The 23,102-nt window shown below is 44.3% G+C and overlaps 1 protein-coding gene across 12 annotated transcripts in view; it reads right to left on the bottom strand.

The window, feature by feature from the left end:
- clip2 (CAP-GLY domain containing linker protein 2) overlaps positions 1-23,102 on the bottom strand; it is a 37,852-nt gene that overhangs the window by 2,553 nt on the left and 12,197 nt on the right. For 8 of the 12 annotated variants that reach the window (XR_005078597.1, XR_005078600.1, XR_005078601.1 and 5 more), the window contains exons 4-17: positions 18,585-18,709; positions 16,834-17,047; positions 14,840-15,037; positions 14,651-14,754; positions 14,478-14,538; positions 13,480-13,530; positions 11,265-11,585; positions 9,878-10,453; positions 9,730-9,787; positions 8,379-8,462; positions 5,808-5,964; positions 1,883-2,042; positions 1,043-1,231; positions 2-65 (exon numbers count right to left, since the gene is read on the bottom strand). Coding sequence is in view for 3 of the 12 variants with exons in the window: in XM_037119948.1 (XP_036975843.1) it covers positions 2-65; positions 1,043-1,231; positions 1,883-2,042; positions 5,808-5,964; positions 8,379-8,462; positions 9,730-9,787; positions 9,878-10,453; positions 11,265-11,585; positions 13,480-13,530; positions 14,478-14,538; positions 14,651-14,754; positions 14,840-15,037; positions 16,834-17,047; positions 18,585-18,709 (2,362 nt within the window). In the remaining 9 variants the exon portion in view is untranslated. The remainder of the gene's footprint in view (position 1; positions 66-1,042; positions 1,232-1,882; positions 2,043-5,807; positions 5,965-8,378; positions 8,463-9,729; positions 9,788-9,877; positions 10,454-11,264; positions 11,586-13,479; positions 13,531-14,477; positions 14,539-14,650; positions 14,755-14,839; positions 15,038-16,833; positions 17,048-18,584; positions 18,710-23,102) is intronic. The other 4 variants (XR_005078604.1, XR_005078605.1, XM_037119949.1 and 1 more) reach the window with 2 other exon arrangements.

Raw genomic sequence — 23,102 nt, 5'->3', positions numbered from 1 at the left:
CCAACATCTGGAGGAATGTCTGACTCCTGGTGGTGGATCCCATTGGATGAATTTGCACCATGAGCCTGAAAAACATGAAAATACAATGAGAGAGAAATAATGAGGAGAATTAGACATTTTGGAAAAGAGACACCAACTGTGAAACACACTGAGACAAACAGACTCCATGTTTCTACTCAAAGACAGAAAGAAGTTCATGTAGGATATTTGCTGAATTAACAAGAAGGTCCAAATAATGCAGAATGAGTCAGAGACAGAGTTTCACAGAGTTTATAAAGTGTCTCCAACTCAACAACTCACTAAACTGACACATTTGTTAAGGGAGTCTGGGGACTTTCTCCACGGGGACAAAGAAGTCGCCTATATTGTTCCTGTTTAGTGTCTTTGTAACATGTGACATGTTTAGATCAATAACATGTTTCTTCTTTCATAAATGGAGTGTAAATGGTGAAATCAGTGTAAACAGTGTGTTCAAACAGCTGATCAATGTTGGCAGGTAAGACTTTAGCACTTTAGACACAGAAGCAGACAGGCTGGTACAGACATGCTGCCACAAACTGACACTTTTTACAAGGAGACAAACAACTTCAGCTGAAACATTTAATGCTGAATTTACAACAAGGACATAATGAGTCAGAATCTGTCAGAGACACAGTTTCATAATGTTTATAAAGTTTTATGGTCCATAACAATTCCTTAAATTAGCTCATTTGTTAATGGAGTCTGGTGATGTTGTGGATGAGAGTAACATTTAAGGCTGAATTTACAAGAAGGCACCAATGATTTAGTATCTATCAGAAATAGTGATTCAAAACATTTATAAAGTTTCTTCTCAGGCAGCAACACTCAAAATTGTGTGATTTGTTAAAGGAGTCTGGTGACACTGAGGTCGCTGGTCTGATCAGTTGAAACTGACTCTGTGTTCACAAACATGTCATTTATAATAATTACACTGTCTCATTAAATAATCTTATATATCCTTTTCTTCCTAAACGTCCTTAAACTAAAATAACTTTGGTGTTTTTCCTCCTCAGATCTTTACCGGGCTTTTCTCTGGATGCCGGCGCATGGCCTGGACCAGCTGGTCGACCTGCTGGTTGTGCTCCAAGGCATTCCTCAGGGCGTCCTCGGTGTTCAGCAGTCGCTGGCGGAGGCGGCTCACCTCCGAGTCCAGAGCCGAGGGGTCCAGCATGGAGTACCGCCGGTGGTCGGGTGAGGAACGCTCTCGACCCTGAAGCGCAAACAAGGCAGGAAGATAAGAGTTAAATTATTCACATCATGCTCCAGTATAAGAGATTAACAGTCACTGTTCGCATATAAAGAGCACATTTTCATATCTTTATTTCCTCTCGGGGATCAGCTCGGAAAATATATGAACCAACAGCTGCTTTTATATCTGAACGAAGACTAACCAGCTCCAAAATGTGACTCTGTGCAGTTTATGGTCCATCTTAACACCGTGTCCTCCCGACTATCATGCTGATGAGGCCTCGTTCCAGCTATAAAATCATGTGTAAGTGTGGCGACATCATGGTTCAGTCGACGGTGACAGAAATGATGTTGATTGGTGGAAACGTAAAAGGATTTTAAAGGAAACAAATCGTCATTAGGAGGAAGGAAACTGACCGACCGACAGATCATAAAGTCTGGAGAACGTTTGACAGGCAGCCTGAAGTTATCAGTGTGGAGATATCAGGTTAAACAAATAGATGTTGCATGATGGGAAATGGAGGAGTGAGCTTTTTTCTCATGCTAAACCTCTCATTGGTAAACCCGTAGTAGATTTGTGGGAGAAACCTTTTGCACAAGCAGAACCTGCTGAGGATTAAACGGGGAAAGAAGAAGCGTAACTGTCTTAAACTGCAGATGAACGTCTTCTCACCAGCAGCAGCAGCTTCTCGCGCAGCGTCTTGATGTCCTCCTGCAGCTTCTGCTCCTTCACCTTCCACTCGGCCTTGTGCACCTCCCGGGTCAGATCCTTCTCCATGTCCCGAGAGTGGCGGTGGGACTCCAGCAGTAACACTCTCAGCTCATTCAGACTCCTGAGAGGGAGACAAACAAACAACCAATTTTCCACGCGTGTTGTTCTCGCTCTGAACTCGACCTCTCCACCGAGCAGCGCGGAGACGAGTCTGCACAGAGGTCACGATCGTTACAAAGAAACCAGCTCATTATGTGAGCAGTAAGTGATCCAGTCTGACCAGTGGGATTGTGGAGGCGGCCTCATCCCAGTACATCTCAAACAATCTGTGGCTTCTGGCTGTTTGCCTGCACACCAACATCAACCACACCACATGTTCATTTCACACACGAGTCCCTCCGGACGGATCCTCAACATATGAAGAAGAAGAAGTTAATATACCAACATCGTGTTCACACCTTGTGTCTACTGCCCCCAAGTGGACAAGAAGTCAGTAAATGCAGCTTTTAAAGGAGAAGTTCACCTAAAAATAAAGTCAAACTCAGTGCTCCTCTCCTCCCTTCATGTCGATACAAAGTCGTCGTCCACAGATCATTTCTGGAGCTTCACAGTAAATCTGAATGACTGAAGAGGCTGGAAACTTGATTTAAGATGGAAAAACATCCTAAAAATACTCAGATGTCACCATACAGCTCGTCTGCAGAGGGAGGAGATCACAACCTGATCTGAGACCAGATTTACACCTTTTATTATGAGGAAATCTTCACTGGAGCGTTGCTGTAACATCCATGTTTGATGGTTTCTCAAGAACTGAAGCTCTGAAAATCTGATTTTCAGCTCAGTGCTACACAGATATTCATATTATCACACATGTTCTGCAGCAGAACTGTGTGCAGGTTGTTCATTAAGAAAATGGAAAATCATCTATTTTGTGGACTTTTCCCCAGAACAGGTTTTGTATTGTTTTCTTTTTTTAGTGTGTGTGCACATCCTCAAAACTCAAGGAAAGACTGTGACACCTATTTTCATTAGAAACGGGAAAATAAACGTGTTTCTCTCTCTGACTGGACTGAGATGATCTTAATCGCCTTGTTAACTCATCGTCAAACACACGTCATTCAAACTGGACTTTGATTTGATTGCAGTTGCACAGATCTCGATCACACATCCAGGGAATAAATCTTTTACGTTCCAGAGACTGTGATCTCAGCAGAAGAGCTGCACGGAGACATCTGATGTGTGAAATCAAGTCTGCAGCTGCTTCAGTTGTTTAGTTTTACTGTGAAGCTCCAGATCTACGACACTTCTCTGACTTTTATGTTTGAAGGTTGTTAGTTTTTACAGAAGTGCAGAAACGTCCTCCACCTCCGTCACTGGTTCCTGCGGTGCTTCGGGCCTGAGACGACCCAGCTGGAGTCACCACAGTGACTCGTGCATCAGTGTTCGTTTTCTGTTGGACCACGTGACCTGATAGTAAAACCTTTGTTAATTGTCTGTTTTCCTTAAAGCTCGCCACAGACTGAACGAGCAGCAGGAGCATTAACGGAGCTGATGGTGCCTCCATCCAGTAACACCACCTCGAGGGGACACACACTGATTACTGCACTGATGCTGTCTGCAGCATACACACTACTTTTATTACATACAACATAATTGCTGCTGCTGCGATAATACACAGAAACACATCCTGCTGTAGCTCGAGGCTGTTGTGTTAGAGCCTTACAGCAGTTACTGATATCATAACCGTCAGTAACGTAATAACTGTGTAATGTAAGAAGGCCAATAATGTGACATCAGAGCGATCTGTTGGTCTGTCTGCAGCGACACCGCGACAACCTTCTCTTCACACCCAGCTGAAGAAATAATGACCTCAATTATCAGTGAGGCAACTGGCAGTGAGGCAGCAGGACCTGGGAGGTGGAAACTGGGCCAGAAGCACCTGAGAGCAGTCTGAGCGGTGGACGTGGGTCAGGTCTGTGCTGGACGTAAACACCCAGCGGCCTCTGGTTTACCATCACTCTGGTACAGTGTTACCTGCTGGCCGGTGGCAGTCTGTGCAGAGCTGGCAGTCACACACCGAAAAGGTGGAACTACCTTAAAATAATGAGCTGCACAGGTTGTTCCTGCAGCTGCCGCTACAGCGACAGAAGTGTGATCTATCAGCCGCAGACAGAAACTAATTACCTGCAGCTGCTGACAGAAGCTGAGCAGAAACACTCATCTGTGACCTCAGAGCTTCACACCAGCAGCCATCAACTGAGCTCCTGTAACGTGAAACTTTTAGTGACGAAACCTGAGACAAGTATCATCCGACTGCATGATGAAAATGTCTTCAGTACACTGTAACTCCTCAATCGTTTCAGGGAATCAATGAGGTGTAAAATGTGTTATTGATTATCGCTCGTGTACGTGAAGCCTGAGAGGAAAAACATTTCTCCTGATCTGCTCTCCACCGTTAGTCTGCATGACTTCCTGTCCGGGTTCTGCAGGACTGACTGGTGACAATTAGTTTTACAGGTGTGAACATTTCATGGTGAGACGTTGGTAATTACCAACACATCATAGATCTCTCTGAGATCGTAGCAGTCATTACTGAATGTACTTCAACATGGTTTAATTCAGTTAATAACCAGCTGCTGATTTCTATAAAACATTTCCAGAAAACTTCCGACTAGTTTCTGCTGAACTTCTGCTGATTATATTTTATCTTCCAACAGTTCAGCAGGTCAGTGAATTACAGAGGAAGTGTCACTGATTCATCTTGAGCTTCTTCACATTCTTTCATCTGTACGACAGGTGAGGAAAAACGTTTGTCGTTGTAATAATCGATTGTGCAGAAGCAGAGCAGGTGTTTCTGGGTTCACCTGGTCGCCTGGTGCACAGAGAAGTCTAAAGAGGTCAAACATCTCCAGCAGCACTCGTAGTAATATAGAACAAACTCGTTACACCGGCGTGCTTCGTCAGGATCACGTGTTTGAAGTCCAGATGTCAGAGTTACAGAGTGGATCACCAGATCGTGATGATGTCTGTCATGAGTCTGCAGGAGACGTGTTCAATCCATCGCCACAGAAAACAGTGAGTATCTGTATTTATATATTCATGTATAAACAGTTTGTCTGAGGACTCTTCATCAACAGGAAGAGCTGAAACATGGATATCATATTATATATATATATTATATGTATGTTTGTATGTAATGTGTTCTGAAATACTCCTGATGTAACTGAGGATATTTCCCAGTTCTTGTATTTCTTGACTTTGTCCTGCAGCAGCTCAGTTTTAATTGATCACATCATTACAGCCCGCTGTGTCGGTCCAGCGTCAGCACCCAGGAGCTCCACAGCTGATATGAATAAGTAATCACATGAACAGTGTAATATTCATAATGAGGCTGTTAACACCGTCTGCTGCTGTGAGACGAGATCTGGTCCCGTCGCTGTGTTTGTACAGGTAATTGCTTCTTTTACATTCGTCTGTTTTTACTGCCAGGCCTGTAAATGTACAGAACTAATTTCCCTTGTGGGCGGAAACGTTTTTAAATTAAAGTGGAGGTTGGTGACGACTTCCACCTGAGCTGGAAATGTGTATTTAAACTCGTTCAAAAGTTTAAATGCAGTGAAATGCTGACACACTCAGAAGAAACGTAAAGTTCTTCCCTGAGCGGAGGAGACGCCTCCTGCTGGTGAAGATAACGACCAGAACACGTTCGATCCAGACTGAACATTACAGAATTAAACAGTTCTGTTCAACCTGACAATCTGTGTGATGGGATCAATACTGTGCCTGCGGGCTCCGACCCTCCGTCCATTAGCAGAGTGTTAAATGATGTGTTTTTATATAACAGTCGGCTCGAAGTGCTGAGGCAGATTGTAAAATCAATCCTCACCTCTCTTTCTTCAGCAGCTCCTGGCTGATGTGGACCAGCTGCCCTGAGGCATCATGGGACTTCTTGGTCATGGCCTCCAGCTCGGCCTCCACACGCAGCTTCTCCTTGGCCAGAGCGTCGACTTTCTTCTCCCCGGAGCGAACTTTGGTCTCCAGGGCTGAAGAACGAGAAGGAAACACGACAGTTGTTATTGTATATTCAGCTTTCATAATGTTTTATAACGTAGATTATTATATTTACGGTCATTTGTGAGAGTTTACAGGAAGTGGAACTGAGTTCAGTCACCGACAGAAACTCGAGTTCAGGCGGTGGACGGTTGAATTTTTCTGTTTAAAAGGAAAATTGATGTCAAAATATTTCCTTTCTTCACATTCATGAGTTCATGTTCTTGTTTTACCATCTCCAGCTGAAGCTACAGGCTGTCAGACTGTCACCTCTGAGCTACAGAGGGCTGTGAGGAGGCTAGCTGTTAGCATGCTAACTTCAGCAGACAGCACATCTTTAACAAACTTTGTTCTCCTTCTGTGCATCTGAAGTTTATCTGCAGCAGCTGGAGTTCCTTAAATCAAGACAGTTTCCTCCAGAGCTGCAGTCTCTTCCTGCCCTGCAGCTCAGCAAGACGCCACACAGATGGAAACACAATGATTGAACTTCATACGAAAAACTATAGAAACTAGACTGAGGCAGCGGTGGAGGAACGCCCCGACCTGAACCAGGTCTGAGCTCTCAGCGCTGCTGAAACCTTATTTTCTAAAAAGCAGCGAGCAGAGAGGACTAATGAAACTATTCTTCACTTTGTGCCTCCCATTGTTCGTCTCTCTGTTTAAATTATTCACAATCTATTCTTCAAAGAGTGTCACTCTGATTATCTGAACTACATGAAGTGTGTTTTGGGCTCTTTTGATGTGTTGTGAACTTTAAGTTTTCAGAAGACAGCGAGTCGACAGATTTCTCTGCGATGATCAAAGAACGTAACGCAAAGACGAACGCGATCCACCGAGCAGAGAACTCAGCACGACGCAGAGCGACGCTGCTGCAGACGAACACTAACCATCGAGATTATCTGAAGATGAGTTTACAAAGAGTCAGTCCAGACCGACTCGCCATCATGTCAGGGAGCGACTCTATCCAGGGTGTCGCTCGGAGCTAAACTTCATGTTAGTGAGTCTCTGAGTGTGTTGGATCAGACTGAAATCTGTCCTGATCATCCAACAAACCCTCAGGATCATTTACAACATGGATTCATTTAAATACGTGTGAGACGTTGTGAAATAATGTTCGTACTGAGCAAGAAGACATCATCCAGTCCGCAACAAACCAAACCACTACAAGCTGGACCTTTAAAAACCGGCTCAATAGAAAAACCTTGAAGTCAACACGGTACAAACATCCATCTGCTGTCACATCACACTGGAGGAGGGAGGCGCAGAGTCCAGGTCGAGCAGAACCGGACTAACCTGGACCAGGACCTGGTGACAGCGTGAGTCCAGGTGGAGGCTCCTGCAGAGCGTACGCTGCGCTTCAGATTCATCATGAGACTTTTAACCAACTGAGTTCTGGTCGTTCAGCCAACACTTGTTAAATTTACACTTTCTCACAGCTGCAGCAGATTCAGCTGTCCAAGTCTTTCCAGAACTGGCGAAGTGCAGGGAGATAAATTCTCTAACGTACATATTTAAGACTTAACTAAATGTAATTTAAGACCTATATTAAAGAGGGACGTATTTAAGATTTAATAAAACTGAGACTGACTTTTTAAGACCCTGTAAATAAAACCACTGAAATATATAATAGTAATATTACAGCCAGTGAGAAGGAGGAAACTTTAGCTATTTTCCAAAATATATGAATCGATTTTCACTGGCTCAGGTTGAAATATGAAACAAACCCTGAAGATCGTTTACAACACGGGATCATTTAAACAGCTGTTGCTGAATGTTCACAGTCATCAGACTTATTACAATAAATCTTACAGCTCTAACACCTCCACTAGTTTTCACTTTGTGTGCAGAAACTTTTGACGGTGTGATTTAATATTTGTAATGAACTAAAGAGTTAAATCTGATATTCAGTCCACAGAGAACGACGTGACATCAACACTATGAGTCGTAACTGAACTCGATGAAAAACAGGCTCGATCACACAGAGGCAGACAAACGACCTGCTTCAAATATAAAACATCTTTTAATTTTTCATATATATGCGATGAATATTAACGCTGTCATGTGAAGACTTTCAGGTAGATTAGAATAATCCTTCTTGTGAGAATCTCCTGTCAAACCAAAGTTAGTAAGTATGTTTTCAACTCTGAAGCTTCGCTGAACAAGACGTGTGTCACATCTTCACCTGCAGAACCAGAACCAGAACCAGAACCAGAACCAGAGCCAGAACCAGAGCAACACTAAACTCACTCTTGTTCTGATGTGATGAGTGAAACACGAGCTGCAGTGAGACGTGACGATCTCTCTGCAGATTTTAATATTCAGACATGAGAGACTTTAAGAGAAGAGACGGGAGAGGCTGTGACTGTCCTCCGCCTGCTGGACACGTCGTGGACACGCTCACATTTACCTGCCGTCTGGGATTTGAGGGCTTCGACCTGCGACGTGAGAGTCGAGACCTCTTTCTCTCTTTTCAACAACTTCTCCATCGTTTCTGAGGAAAAGACAAAACGACAGGAAGCGTTCAAGAAACAACAACGCTGCAGGTTCACGAGGTCACAGATGAAACCGTCTTCAGATTTCTCACTCTGTGGTCAACATCTCATCGTCTTTATATGAATTGGTAGATATTTAATTTATATAATCAGACATCAAATATCAGAAAACCTGCCAGACAAAATAATTGTTTTAATGTGAGGAATCGACGGGGAAAGTATCAGGATGTTATTGGAATTTTCACTCCATTATCTTCTCAGAATTAGTTTTTTTTTTTATCAGACTCAAACTTTCATTTTGATTCATATTTATATTCTGAAGGTTTTCACTGGTTCATAAATCTCTCACAGCCTGATTTATTTTTACATTTTAATCATAAAAACATGGAGGAAATTGAATTGTTGTGGCTGCTGACAGTGTTTCAGTTACTTCACCTGTCAGTTAGCAGGAGGTTGTAAAATCTTATTATCTATGAAACAGAAATAACAGCAGTTCCATTTTCTTCTTCTTCCAAATACAAGAGTTGGTAGATTGACCCTCAGTGATACAGTCTCACCTCATTAAATGAAATAAATTATTAACACTTGGATATTTTTTTGTTGTATCCTTGAAAAAGTAAAAACAGTTTGAATAGAGACAGACGAGCCCTCGGCTTCCTGTCTTTATGCTAAGCTAAGCTAACTGATTCAACACACAAATTCAACTCTGACAGTATTTTATAAAATATAAAACTGTTCCTGATTACATCAGTATTAAACATGGAGACGGACAGGAGAGTCGCGTCTTCACAGAGAATTAATAAGAATATTTCTCAAATCAGACTTGAAGGATAAAAAAACAGAACTACTGCTTCACCAAGAAAGATTCAACCTGTTTAAAAGAGCAAATTGTTGTTTTCAGTCTTCTGTTTTGTGCAAATTGAACAAAAAAAAATATAAAAAGTAAATTAGTGAGCTGCAGAGGATTTCCTAAAATATCAAACTCTTCTATTGTTCAACTAAAATAAATCAAGTTTCTACTAACACTGTAACAGTAAATTTAACAGTTATCAGAGTGGAATTAATCTTTTCATCAAACTCTTCTCAAAGTGTTTCACTAAATGTTGAACTTCTTCTTGTAAAGGTTTGTAGTCGGCATGTTAAAGAAGACGGTGAACTTCTCTCCTCATCAGCTGCTTATTAAATAACATTAAATCAATATGCTCAGTTACCTGCGGGGGGAAACAACACGGATCAGAACACGTGACCATGAACAGATGTTGGTACCTTCGATGTTCTGCTTCAGCTTCATCTTCTCCTCTGAAATCTCGTTATCTTCTATCACCTGCAGCAGAATCAGAGTCAGCACGTCAGAACTCCAGCAGCATGTGAAACGACTGAGAGAGTTTCTTATCGCTGCTCTGCAGACACTCACGTTAGCATCGTGGGACGTGTAGCGGTCGGCCTGGATGGCCTGCAGCTGGTTGGCCGTCACCCTCAGCTTCTCCTCCAGCTTCTGGATCTCCTCCTGGCTCTCGGCCTGAGCCTTCTGCAGCGCCTGGTAGTCCGTCATCTTCTTCTCCGACAGCTCCAGTCTCTCTCTCAGCTCTCCTGTGCCTTTCTCCTGCTCCACCTGCAGCTTCTCCATCTCCACCAGCCTCCGCTCCGCCTTCTGGAGCTTCTCCGTCGCCTCCTCCAGGGCCTGCTTGCTGCTCTTGGCCTCCACCTTGGTCCTCCACGCCTGGTTCCCGTCGGCCAGCTGCTCTTTCACCTCCTGCAGGCGGGAGCACAGGTCCTCGCGCTCCTTGGTCAGAATGGCGGCTTCGATCTTGTGTTTGGCCTTCAGGTTCTCCATCTCCAGCTGGTGCTCCATCTTCAGGCCCTCCAGAGTGGCTCTCAGCTCCTGGGGGTCCTGCTCCTGTCCTGCTGGATCTGAGTGATCACCGCTCAGTGAGGCCTTCAGCTCCTCCAGGGAGCGCTGGTGGTCGCTGACTAAAGTGTCAAACTTCGCCTGCAGAGGGAAGAGAGACGAGTTATCGGACTGAACGGGCGAAAACATTCAACTCACAACACGTCGTCTCTACAAGATGTTTCCCAGATGTTGTGTGTGAAGGGCCGAGAAGATCGGTGCACATCCAGAACTTCTGGAGGACAAAACACGCGGAGTCTCGTCAGATTCAGCTCTGATCCGGAGCCGTTCACTGACTGGAGAGCTCAGAGATATTTACTGTGATCCATTTTTCTAAATCTGAAGTATTTTCTCTCCTGAGTTTATGACCTGAGATCTTCCAACGTTTCTACTGAACTTGAATGGTTATTCTGTCTCTTGATAACCAGTTCTAAAGTCATGAACAGGAGAGAGGATCATTTTCATCAGACGTAGAAAATGGGTCACCAGAAAAAGATAATTCTCTTTTGCCCCTCGGGGCGTCCGGACGTCACAGACGGAACCAGACTCTCTGCTGAGTTCACAGACGAGTTCATGTCTAAAAGTTTTCTTAGGAAACTTGTGGATTTCTCTGGTGTGATGATGTAGGAACACAACTCAACGTCCTGTAGAACAAAGACTGAGTTGTTTCTTGTTTCTAGATTTTGATGTAGAATTGTTACAGACTGAATCTTTAATTCACCCTGATTGAAATGTTTGGATTAAATTCAACATTCTTACTGACGTCTGTTTTCCCCCTCTGCTCTCCTGCCTGTTAATCCTCACAGAATATTTCTGAATGTAAACTATCAATGACTCCAGCGTCTGCTGTCCTCAGTGATCACTGAGCTCCCCTGCTGCAGCTCTCTGAACGTCGTGTACAGCAGCAGGATACCTTCCAGCTGTCCATCATCTCCATGTTCTCCTTCGCGGCCTGTTGGAGCTTCTGCTTCATGTCACTGATCTCCTGGTTCTTATTATCCAGCAGCGCCTTCAGTGACTCCACCTCCTGCTGGTTCTCTTTGAGCTCGCCGCCCTCCTTCAACAGGGTCTCTGGCTTGGTGTCGGACCCCGCCGCGGCCTCGCTGTAGACGTCCTGCTGCGAGCCGGCGTCAGATCCTCTCAGCTGAGCCTGGAGCTTCTCCACCTCGGCCCTCCGGAGGCTGAGCTCCGTCTCCAGCTGCATGATGCGACTCTGCTCCTCAACCGTGGTTTGCTGATGAGAGAAAAACAACATCGGCGGTCAGTGAACGATCTGCTGAACGACCATCTGACAGAAAGAAGAATGACCTTATTACTGTGACAGGTGGAGCCCCTCAAACAGAATGACGTCATTCAAAAGAAAAGAGGACTTGAAAGAACAGAAATCAGGAAAAAGGAAATCAGAGGAAAAATCCCAGAGAGTCCTCGAAAGATCGGAGACGGTCAGATGCATTCCAGAGAATAATCAGTCCGCGGCGTGATGAGGGACGGCGACACACTGAGGGACAGTTTGGCTCCGACACACATGAAACCTTCATCTGTCTGTTTCAGCTCAGATGACGCGAGCAGGATAAAGCAGGTGTTAACTGTGACCTGCAGCTGTGCAGGTAGGTGGTGAGAGAGACCAGGTGTGTTTCTGTTGTGACACAGACGACTCGCTGTCCTGCAGACAAGACGGCAGCTGACAGATCTATAATCACACACGGGCTGAAAGATTTCAGCCTGAACGCCGTCTGAGCTCCCGTTTGTTTCTGTTAAGATACAGTAAAGATCTAAAACTGTGGGAGAATTCAAAGACAGGAACACGTGGAGAGAAAATGTTAACCTGTCAGGAAACTTTCTGACTTTAAAGCTGAATTCACAGAGAGATGTTTCTGTGTTTGACACCAGCAGAGAAAAGAAACGTGTTTGTGTTTCTGGACATCTGAGTCCATCAATAACTCCAGATCAGATGTGTCGGCTGCGTCTTTAACTCCTCCTGATGATTGTGTTAAAGTTTTAAACTGCTTCTTTTAATTCTTTAATTATAACAATATCATAAATACATTGATTGATTTTAACGCACCTGTTCTGTCACTGTTACAGCTTCACTAAGATTGTTGCTGCTTTAATAAGTTAATACATCATTTATTATCCATTAACTACAGATGTGTTAACAGTTAGCGTTCCTGATCTAAAGTAAGAAGAAAGTCTTGTTAATGGTGATAAATCCTTTATTCTACGCCTTTGTCTTTAAAACATACACATAATAATGTTAATAAGCATCTTATAACGACTCACAAGTGTCTTTATTACTTTAACTGACTCTGATTAAAAGCATCTTAATATAAAGTGTGACGTCGTCAGCCTTTTCTTCTGAATCTCTGTTCAGGTCTAAAACAGAAACAATGTCTTATCAGCGTTAATAAACCTTTATTATTCTCTCATCAACAGTTTACTGAGTGGCTGCTGAGCTCAAATATTCCTTTTCTCACTGTCCAAAAACTAAAACTGCTTTTTATTTCTGAGAAGTTGCCTCGACGTGCCGACACCCCGAGGGGCTCGCAGCTCACAGGAGTCCAAACAAACCATTAGACTCAGTTTACGATGCTGCTGTCGTCTTATTAAAGCTGACAGTCGGCTCTAAAACGTTAGAGTCGCTGTATCGTTTCCATCCCGAGAAATAAAAAGTGAAGGAGCCAAAGGATCAACGTGTCACCGTCCAAATGTTTGTGTGCAGAGACGACAGGAGAGGAGAGAACAGCCAGTCTGATCATCTAGAAGCAGCCAAGCAGAGATCATAAAGCTGACAGCAAACCACACACACACACACGCACGCACACACACGCACACACGCACACACGCACGCACGCACACACACACACACACACACACGCGCGCACACACACACACATATCCAATTTAACGAAGAGGAGATTAAGAGAGAGGATCCGCTGCTCAGTGCACAGATGTTAATATCAACCATGTGGGGAAACAGTCTCAGAGGCCGAGCGGATGTTTCCTGCTCAGCAGTGAAGAGGAAAGAGAAGGAAAGTCCTTGACGACACCGACGTGGATTTGAAGTGAAGAATTGAGAGAGCTCGGCAGCGGATCAAAGCCAAAAACAAGATCACATCTTTCTTTTTCACCTTGGTTCTCTTACCCAACCTCAAGGATACTGCGCCATGAGTGCATCGCCCCTGTCGGGAGAAGCATACAGGAATCCACTGTTTCAAAGTCTTTTGTTATCTTTTGATGCCTGAAAACTGAAAGCACAAGTCTGACGGGTTGATTTGTGATACTGTGGTCTGTAACTGAAGAGGCTTTTTCAGCGCGTCAGAGGACGTCCTCCGCTGCTCTCTGCTGACGGGAAACGGGCATCGACGCACCGATTTGTCTCGAACCATTAAAGTGAGAGTCAGCGATGAATCCATTAATGATTCAGTAATGTGTCATGTGTTACTGATGACATCGCTGCACAGTAAAACTACAGCAGAGAGATTCATGGGAATAATATCTGGACAGACCACGTCGTCAGAGGATTTCTGCCTCTGATGTTCGGGTTAAAGAGAGAGAAAACCAAAGTCTTCAGTGTTCAGACAGTTTCCCTGCAGCGCTGAAACATTACCGGATCATGAAAAAGACAACAGCAGGTATAAAGACGTCTGGACTGAGCTTCTGTCTCCAAACTACAGAGCGTGCAATCACAGAAGTGTTGCCTTTGCCTTTTCCACTTGGAGAGACAGACATTAAAAAATGAACAAACTACTTTTAGCCTCCACTCAGGTGGTTTTCTGAGGGGCAGGTGACTCAGCTCGTGTGCTCCTGCTCACATTATAATGAGGGACAGTCACAGCGTCACTGCAGCGGAGCAGATCTCTGTCCATCCTTCATGACACTCTGTGTTTCTGAGGGAACAGCGTCTGTCTCTCAGCTGTTGGGAGGCTGGAGTCCAGATCCTGGACCTGCTGAAGCCTCACTGAGCTCCTCGTCTGAACGCTTTAACCCTGTTCAGACGTCTGTTCACCACATGCAGGTGTGAATCTTCCTTCTACCTTCTCAGGGCGCTCGATGTCAACAGCTACACCTCCACGAGTGTGTGGAGGCACATCCATGACCTGACACAGTTAGAGAGGATGATAAATACCTCCAGGTCTCCTTTAGTGATGCTCTCCTCCTCCACCCTGAACTGGAGGTCCTCCACCTTCCTGATGTGACACAGAGGATCAAACATCACAGTGAACATGAGTCATCAGGTCGCTATCAAACGATCCGACACACATTAATGTGTTAATGTAACGTGACAGAAGGAGAACGTACCTCTTCTCTTCTTCCAGCTGATTGGCCAGTTCCAGTTTGTCCTTCTGCGTGCTGGCCAACATGGCCTTCACCTGCTGGAGGGTTCCTTCATTCTCCGTCACGTACTGTGGCGAGGAGCACAAACACGTCTCTGTCAGCACCGTCACCGTCACACGAGGTTACTGTCTGACAGTTTCACCTGGTCGTTACCTGGACGTGCTGCGACTTCACGGCGTTCAGCTCCTTCTCCACATCACTGATGTGGCTCGTGGCCTTGGCCATCTCGGCTCGCTCCAGGTCTCTCTCCGCCAGCAGCTGCTCGATGTGCTGCTGCTTCTCCTTCAGGGCCTCCTGCAGCGCCGTGGTGCCCGAGATCTTACGGGCGTAACGTGACGACGTCTCCGTCAGCTGAGGAAGGAAGAGGATGTAAAGCATGAGGGGAGTTAGTGGGCAGAGAGGATGAAGAGGAAAACATCTTCTTCAGATGTTAAAAACACCTGTTCTGTGATTCTTGAGATCTCTCATTAATATCTCACGATTACAGTTTCATGATCAAAAACGTGATTGTGTATAAGCTATTTTCATTTCCTGATGAATCACAGATGAATTATTTCATGAACACAAACCTGATCACACTGAAATCAATAACAGGTTTTAGTATCCAGTCATCTTTGAACAACACTGAAGAAAACAGTTTAAGATTATTTAGATATTTAAAGTTATTTTCTAAAACACTGCTGCATGACGCTTCAAACTATAAAAACCTCTCAGTCTTTGTTTCCTGGAAGATGCAATATCGTCTCTGACCACTAGAGTGTGCTGCCCGACAGGTTTCTGACCTGTAACTGTTTATAACTGTAAAAAACTGATAATATTCTGTAAATAAAAAACATTTTAGTGTTCAGAAGAAGATTAATTACCAACTTCTGACGATTTATTAATTGTTTTCAGCTTCTTAAAGGTGAACCTCCTCTTCATCACTCTGGCAGCAGATGAAGAGTCTCTGAGTTTTAGACTGAAGAAACGATCTGACGTCTGTTTGGACTCCATGTGATGAACATTTCTTACAGATGTTTTGATATTTTATAGACTAACTGATTAATGGATTAACCACTGAGGTGATCAACAGCTGAATCGATGACGACAGTGATCATTAGCTGCAGCCGTGCTGAACGAGCTGGATGATCGACGGCTTCTCTTTCTGCTGAGCAGTTCATCATGATTCACTGACTCTGCAGTTTTTTTCTGAGCTGCAGCTGAACGAGGACTCGAGCGGCTCGTTCCAACTCACTGCGGCTTTAAGACGGCCGTGTCAGGACGGCTGGCAGCAGGTTCAGATAAACGAGGATGTCGGTTTATCTCTCATTGATTTTAGCTCCTGGTCCGGAGCCAGATCTCTGATGGAGGACGCTCCCCGTTACTTCCCTTAATTGTTGGCAGCAGCAGGTCTGAATCATCAGATCTAAATACTCTGATTACTCTGACAAACTGAGTACTCTGACTGTCATCACAGAGCTGGAGGAAGGACTCTCATCTTATATTCAGGTACCAGCAGCAGAATCACAGTGTACAAATACTGTACAAATCATGTAACAGAACAGAAGTATTTACATTAAAATAGATTTAATTCACCTGTAAATGTTTCTGATGGCTGAATCGTTACTGTGTTCATCACTTTGTTGTTAAAGTAGATTTATCTGTCGGGCAGCTCGTTAGTTTCTCCTCCAGGATCAATACAGTTATAAATACATCATAAATGATTTATTGATCATATTTTGTTTCTGCAAAGTAGCTCAAGTTGTCAAATTAATATAGAGCAGAAGAAAGTTGATATTTGAGTAGAAGAAGAAGTATAAAGCAGCAGGAAATGAAAATACTCCAGTACAAGTACTAAAACATAAACTTGTGTAAATGTACTTAGTTACTTTCTACCACTGGTAGATTTTAGAGAGCTTTGTTCTGATTGTCGACCCGTTTGTGTCCCTGAACAGAATGTGGTCACATGACATCAGCACCTGTCACTCACCTGGTGACTCTGGGGAATAAAGCTTACTTACTCAATTTGAAGGAATAAGTTTGAGACATAGAGAGTCAGACGAGAAGATCAGCATCGATCTTTGCGTCTGACTCTCAGTGAGAGTTTGATGTTTATGTCTCAAACGGTGGAACTATTCCTTTAAACATCGTGTCGCGGGCGGTCTTACCAGTCCAGCTCGGCTCGGTCGTCCGCTCACGGAGGAGGCCACCGAGCTGACTGAACTGATGGAGGAGCTGCTGGGGCTGTGGGCCAGAGACGACACGCCCATCGCCACCCGCTTGCTCTTCTTGGCCTTGGCCGGGCTCGTGGACGGGAAGCCGATCCGGATCACCTTGTGGATCGGAGCGAACAGACCGAACTTGGGAAGACACTGGAAGTATCTGCAGGGAGAGGGGGAAGATGTCAGAGCACAGAACAGCTTTGTGATGATGAGACCAACAAAGTCTCTCTGTGTTTAGTTTGTGGATTCAGGAAGCTTCACTGGATAATTGGGAACTTAACTGAACAATGAAAAGACGAAACGCTGACAGTCTGAGGACAATAGGGAAGATCGCCTTGTAGCTGTCGTCGCATCACATAATTAAAAGGCCAATCATTACAATAAGAAAACTGCAAATCAAAGTCCGGAGCAGAATCACAACACAGCAAGAAACCAGTTTATAAAAGCCACAATGTTAAAGGGAAAATAACACACGAGGAAACTAATAAAGAAAACAAGAAGTTGAGTCTGAGAAATAAACTCAGAATAAAGATGTGTTGAAAAATATAACAAAAAATGGTGACTAGGTTAAAAATTAAACACATCACTATGAAACTCCTTGTTGATTACTTACAAGACAATTCATTTAGTTTTAAAAGCTTTCAGATATTTATGTTTGAATATGTAAAAGAGACTCTTTAATTAATATGTAATATCCAGAACAGAAATTATGAATCCTTGACTGTATTTTGTTTATTTTCTTTCCACTAATCTGAACGACGACATAGATGGAAATTTAATCGGTCGCTTTTCCTTTTAATTAATCGATTAACAGAAAATTCATGAATCCATTAAGCTTTCTGTGATTGAGCTTCTGAAGTGTGAAGATTTGCTGCTTGTCATATCTGACAGTAATCAGAGGATCAGACGTCATGTGCACATTTCACTTCCAGGCCCGCAGGAGGGAAATATTATTATTATTATTATTATTATTATTATTATTATTATTATTATTATTATAACAACAACATTCTACTGATAAACCGACGAGGAGATTTACACAGCCGGTCCGGCTCTGATATGAGTGAGTTCTGGTTTTGTTGGATCAGAACTCGTGTGAAGTGTTTCTGCTGTTTGATTGTGTTTTATAGTTTGTTCTGTCTGTCGTCGACATGTTGAGACGTCTCTGAGCTCCTCTCGTCTCTGTGCTACTGTTCTGTGTCTCGTCAGGTCGTTTTAATATAAACATGAGCAAATAAACTGTAATTCCTAAACTGTTTGTGGATGATGTGATGTGGTCTCACGGGAACCACCAAGACCAAGTCTGCAGTATAAACAGATTAAAGCTTCTGGAACCAGACTGTCTGCATCGTATTTCACCCAAACTGTTTCCTACTGACACAGGCAGAAGAATGTGAGCCGGGCAGAGAGGAAACTGCATTCCTGCTCAGGTGAAAATATGTAGAAATGATAAAAATGATAAAGTTGATAAATGTGATAAATGTGAAGCAGCGGATGGAGCTGAAGTGTCGGTTTCACTTCATGGACAAACAGAAACCAGCTGAACAGACGGATCCTCGGCCGCCACGCAGATCCTTTTAGGGACAAAACCAAAGGAATCTGGGGAACTTGAAGCATGTGTTTGTTTGTGTGTGTGTGTGTGTGTGTGTGTGTGTGTGTGTGTGTGTGCGTGCGTGCGTGCATGTGTGTGTGTTTACCTTGTACCAGCCACTGCTCCGTCGTTCTTCCCCAGAGGCTCGTCCAGCTCGACCCCACACCACTCACCCTTAGCGAAGTCCGTCTCCCCCATGTAGCGAATGACTCCCATCTTAGAGCCCCCGACCTACACACACACACACACACACACACACACACACACACACACAAACAGTCAGCATCTCACAGCTGGTTTTATTTACACCATCAGCTGTTCTTAGAGCTGAACACACCACCATCAACATGTTAAAGTTTAGCTGACATTATGGGAAGTTCAGCAGAGTATCTGTGCAGGAACACATGGAGCTACAGCCAGCAGGCAGTTAGCTTAGCTTAGCACAAACACTGGGAACAAGGGGAAACTGCTAGCCTGGCTCTTTCCAACAGTTTCAACAGATTCTGAGCAGCTGCAGGAAAACCAGTGAAGACTCCAGGAAACAGACTGATCCATGAATCCTGTGTGTGTTTCACCTGCAACTGTGACGCTTAAAATGAATTTTATCTTCCTTTAAGTTATTGTAAACAAACACTGTGATTGGTTCTATAATGCAGCACATCACCAGCTGGAGACGCTGTGTCACACTCTGGTGTTTGTGAGGATTAAAGCAGATGTCTGGAGATGATTACTGACCGTTAGAGTTTCCTTTGTTTATCGTCCAGTCAAGACAATAAGTTACGTGTCGTGTTGACCCTGATGTGTTCATGTTGATCCAGGACCATTTTATTACTCATAACATAATCAATATTATAGATGTCTGTAGCCCAAGTTAGTAACCTCAGTTATGACCCAGTTTACTGCAGGGTTAGGGTTACCCTCTGAAAGCAGCTGACAAAATGATGGATGAACGTGTTTTACAACTAAGTTATTTGTAATTTCTGTACAAATCAACAAGTGTTTTAACGTTACTTTGAGAAATATGAACTCTGGTTTTAAAGTTAAACTCGTCGGCTCTCGGTGGGATTCTGTCGGTGCCACACAGTCACATCTCACATCTGTGTGCTCTCAGTCAGGAACGCTGGTTTCCTGTTATGAAGACGTCTTTAACTCCACACAGTTCCTGTTGGATCAGCCGACATGTGAGCGAGTCGTCCAGCTGCTGACTGTCCTTCACACATGGTGACCACATGTGGAGGACACACAAACTCGTCCACAAGCACAAACATCACCGCTCACAACAGCGTAAATCATCTGGGTCAGATTTCACTCCTCTGGTTGGACCTTTGACTCAACAGAACAGTGTGCTCCTCTTTTATTCATCATTAAAGACGTCATAAGATGCTTTGAGAGTTTTGCCTCTCTTTTATTGTGCTATGAAGCATTTGTGTGCATGTGAAAATCCAAAAGGAGTTCTGTCAGAAAACACTCCTGCGCTGCCTGACACACCTGATCTGGACTCACTCTGTACCAGGCGTGATATAAATATATATATTCATGTTTATCATGAAAAATAAAAACTCCAGTCAGTCAGCAGAGAAACAGTTCCTACTGTTGTAGCAACGTTATTTTAGATCACACTACTCTGCTCGGCCTGAGCCGCCGTACTCTGCCTCTGATTGGCTACATCCGGCCTGTTAAGTAATGTGCATGTGCAACTCTCACCGAAGATGGAACAGAGGCGAGATGTCTCACTCTGTAGCTAAAATGCAGCGTTCAAGACACAGTGTGATAAAGGGACGCTGCAGCAATGCAACATGTGGAACATAATGTGTTTACTGAAAAATAAAGTATATAAACATGTTCTACTAAGACTCCTGAATAAAGGTGTGAACCTGGGAATTAGCAGAATACGACCTCTTTAATCAGTCATTACTTTTTCAATTATTTTCAGAGCTGATTATCTGACAGTGATTCCTCTGTGAGCACCACAGTGAAAACATCCAGTGTCCTTTGAGCAGTAGTCCAGAACCACAGGATTATAAGATGTGTGCAGATGTTTCAGCACCACATCTGCTTTGAATTTAAGAACACCGAAGCCTCATTTAAGAAGAAAACAAAGATTTTCTTATAGAAATACTGACTCCTGGATTCAGCGTCTGATGGAAGTGACCACGAGGAGAATAAAACGGGTGTGGCCGGTGTGAGTCATTACTCTGCTTCCTGCTGTTGACTCACCTCCGTCTGACTCGTCTGAGGCCAGAGCAGAAGCAACGCTGTGGTGTCAGAGGACATTACAGTGAGACGGGCTGCTGGTGAGATGTCTCAGTGACTCAGTGTCAGAGCTCCGACAGCCAGTCAGCACAAACGTTATCTCGGCTCCTGTTAGCGTCACTCTCGTCGAAAAGCTCTGAAGGTGGTCGAGACAGAACGCTCGAGTATGAACTGATACGACTGACGCGTCAGACGCAGTGAAGACTTTGTGACCACAACCACAGAAGGTTTGTCTCCTGACGTCTCCTCTCGCCCACCATGTGGTTTATATCTGTCGCTCTGGGTAAAATGTTTTAACACCTACTGGATGAAATTCAGCGCAACATCCAAAATTACAGGAGCTGCAGGTGCTGATGAAGGCAATGTGGACAGACATCATGATAATGAATCGCTGCAGAGCTGCAGAGACGTCCTGACCTACAGGTTTCTCTCCAGATGTAAGAAAATGTTTTGTTTGACTGCAACAGACGTCACATCATCAGGATTTCAGTAGTTTGCTGATATAATGCCGATATAATGTCAGTCAGAATAATCTCAATATGATGATCGTGCAGCCGTGATGAGTTGGATGTGTTGGGAGGTGCGATGGAGGATCATCACGCTCCAACACACCCAGTGTTTGTGTTGCATCATCGGGACACATTTTGGATTCTATGACAACAAACTGGAGGAACCACATTAATCGTCTTCCTGCTAAGCTAACGATGCAGAGCGAGCTCAGCTGATCAGCCTCCACTTGAGGAGGTTTGTCAGAGGTCTGAAATAAACCCTGTTGATGAGGTTCACTGTAGACTGACGTGTAATGCACTGCAGACGGATTCATGATTCTCATTTAATAAAATAATTCAGACTTCATGTTTGACCAACTGTCGCTGCTACAACCACCTGAATAATCAGCAGCCACATCACATGCAGCCCTGCAAGAAAACACTGGTGTAACCGTTATAAACTCTCCAGGAGGAGACGCCTCGGGTCAGACGGCAGGTCTGCTCACATCAGAGGCCGAGCAGACAGGGAGCATGTGTTCAGCCTCGACTCTCTAAACTCTCACAGTAACTTCCTCTGCAGGCCATCTCTAGATGTTTACTCCTCGACATGATCATCTGCCTCCAGCTCCGTACCTACTGTGTGAAAACTCTGTCCACTCGGCTACTATCACACAATTTAATACCCAGCGGAGGAAAACCGTCCTCGCTCTGCGTAATCTGAGTCTCACACTTTGTGCTCGTTTCACCAGATTTCTGAGGCGGCGTTGTGTTTCCAGCAGCGGAGGAGGAGCGTGAGGCGGTGCGACCCCCGCGGCAGGCCGGATGGATTACACAGGAGAGGCTGAGGAAATAAATGGACTCACTGATCAATGTGTCAGCAGTGGTGTCTCCTCTCTTAAGTGCTGAAAGTAATCCGGAGTGATTTACAATATTGACCAGGATGAAGGCTTCTCCAGCCGCCTGTTTCCACAGGAGCAGGGATCTGATGTAACTATCCCCTGTGTGCCCAGCCGTTAATGGAGAGCAATGTGACCCGGCCCATAACTGTGTGCTGTGAAGGTTGTACACACTGATCGAGCTCAGTGAGAAAATCAGCCAGAAGGAGAAATAAATGATCTGAATTGCTACGTGAATGTTTTATTGTGTGGTGCAAAGAGCGACTGAAGGATAAAGACGTAACAGAGGAAGTCTGGTGATAAACAGAAAAAGGAAAAGCAGAACTTTCCTGTGGGATCAGGCCCGTCTCATGTTACACTGCACGAGTCCGTCTTCACTGAGGCTTCATAAAGCTGTGATCACCGTCCTCTGGGACTGGAAAACATCACGTTCAGCTACTGTGGATCATGCTGTCCTCAAACATTTACAGAGAATCCTGTTAAACTCTCTGAAAATGTAAAGATTTACACGGATAATGAAGTGACGCGTGTTCACTCTCGTTACTCTGGGACGTGTGTGGCCTCTTTTCACTGGATGAACCTGCAGCCAACGTTCAGGGTGAACAAGACCTGAGCTTTCACTGATGAGACTCTTCAGGTGTGTCAGCTAAGTATTGACACTTTATGACTCATTTCCATAGAAAAATGCAGCACACGGCTCGTCTAGAGACATAAAAACAGAAGGCCGGCCTGTTTGTACGCCTGCAGAGCAGATCTGCATCTCACTGCCGGCTCACACCGGGTGGATCCAGACTCATTGATTACAGAGGAGGTGTAGTGATGCAGCTGTCATGGCAACAGCAGGACTGAGAGGTGCTGCAGTGATCACCAGTGTGGCCCGGCTCCTGCTGGGCTGGGGAGGTTCTGACCACGTTTACAAAACACGTTTACAAAAAGTTCTGCATGTTCAATTTCATAAATCTGTTTGAATTAGTCTGATTACATTTT

Source organism: Acanthopagrus latus, chromosome 13 (genome assembly GCF_904848185.1).
Source record: "Acanthopagrus latus isolate v.2019 chromosome 13, fAcaLat1.1, whole genome shotgun sequence".
NCBI classification, from domain to species: domain Eukaryota; kingdom Metazoa; phylum Chordata; class Actinopteri; order Spariformes; family Sparidae; genus Acanthopagrus; species Acanthopagrus latus.
Note: the sequence above shows the minus strand (reverse complement) of the source record. Positions and strands in the feature narration are given on the sequence as shown.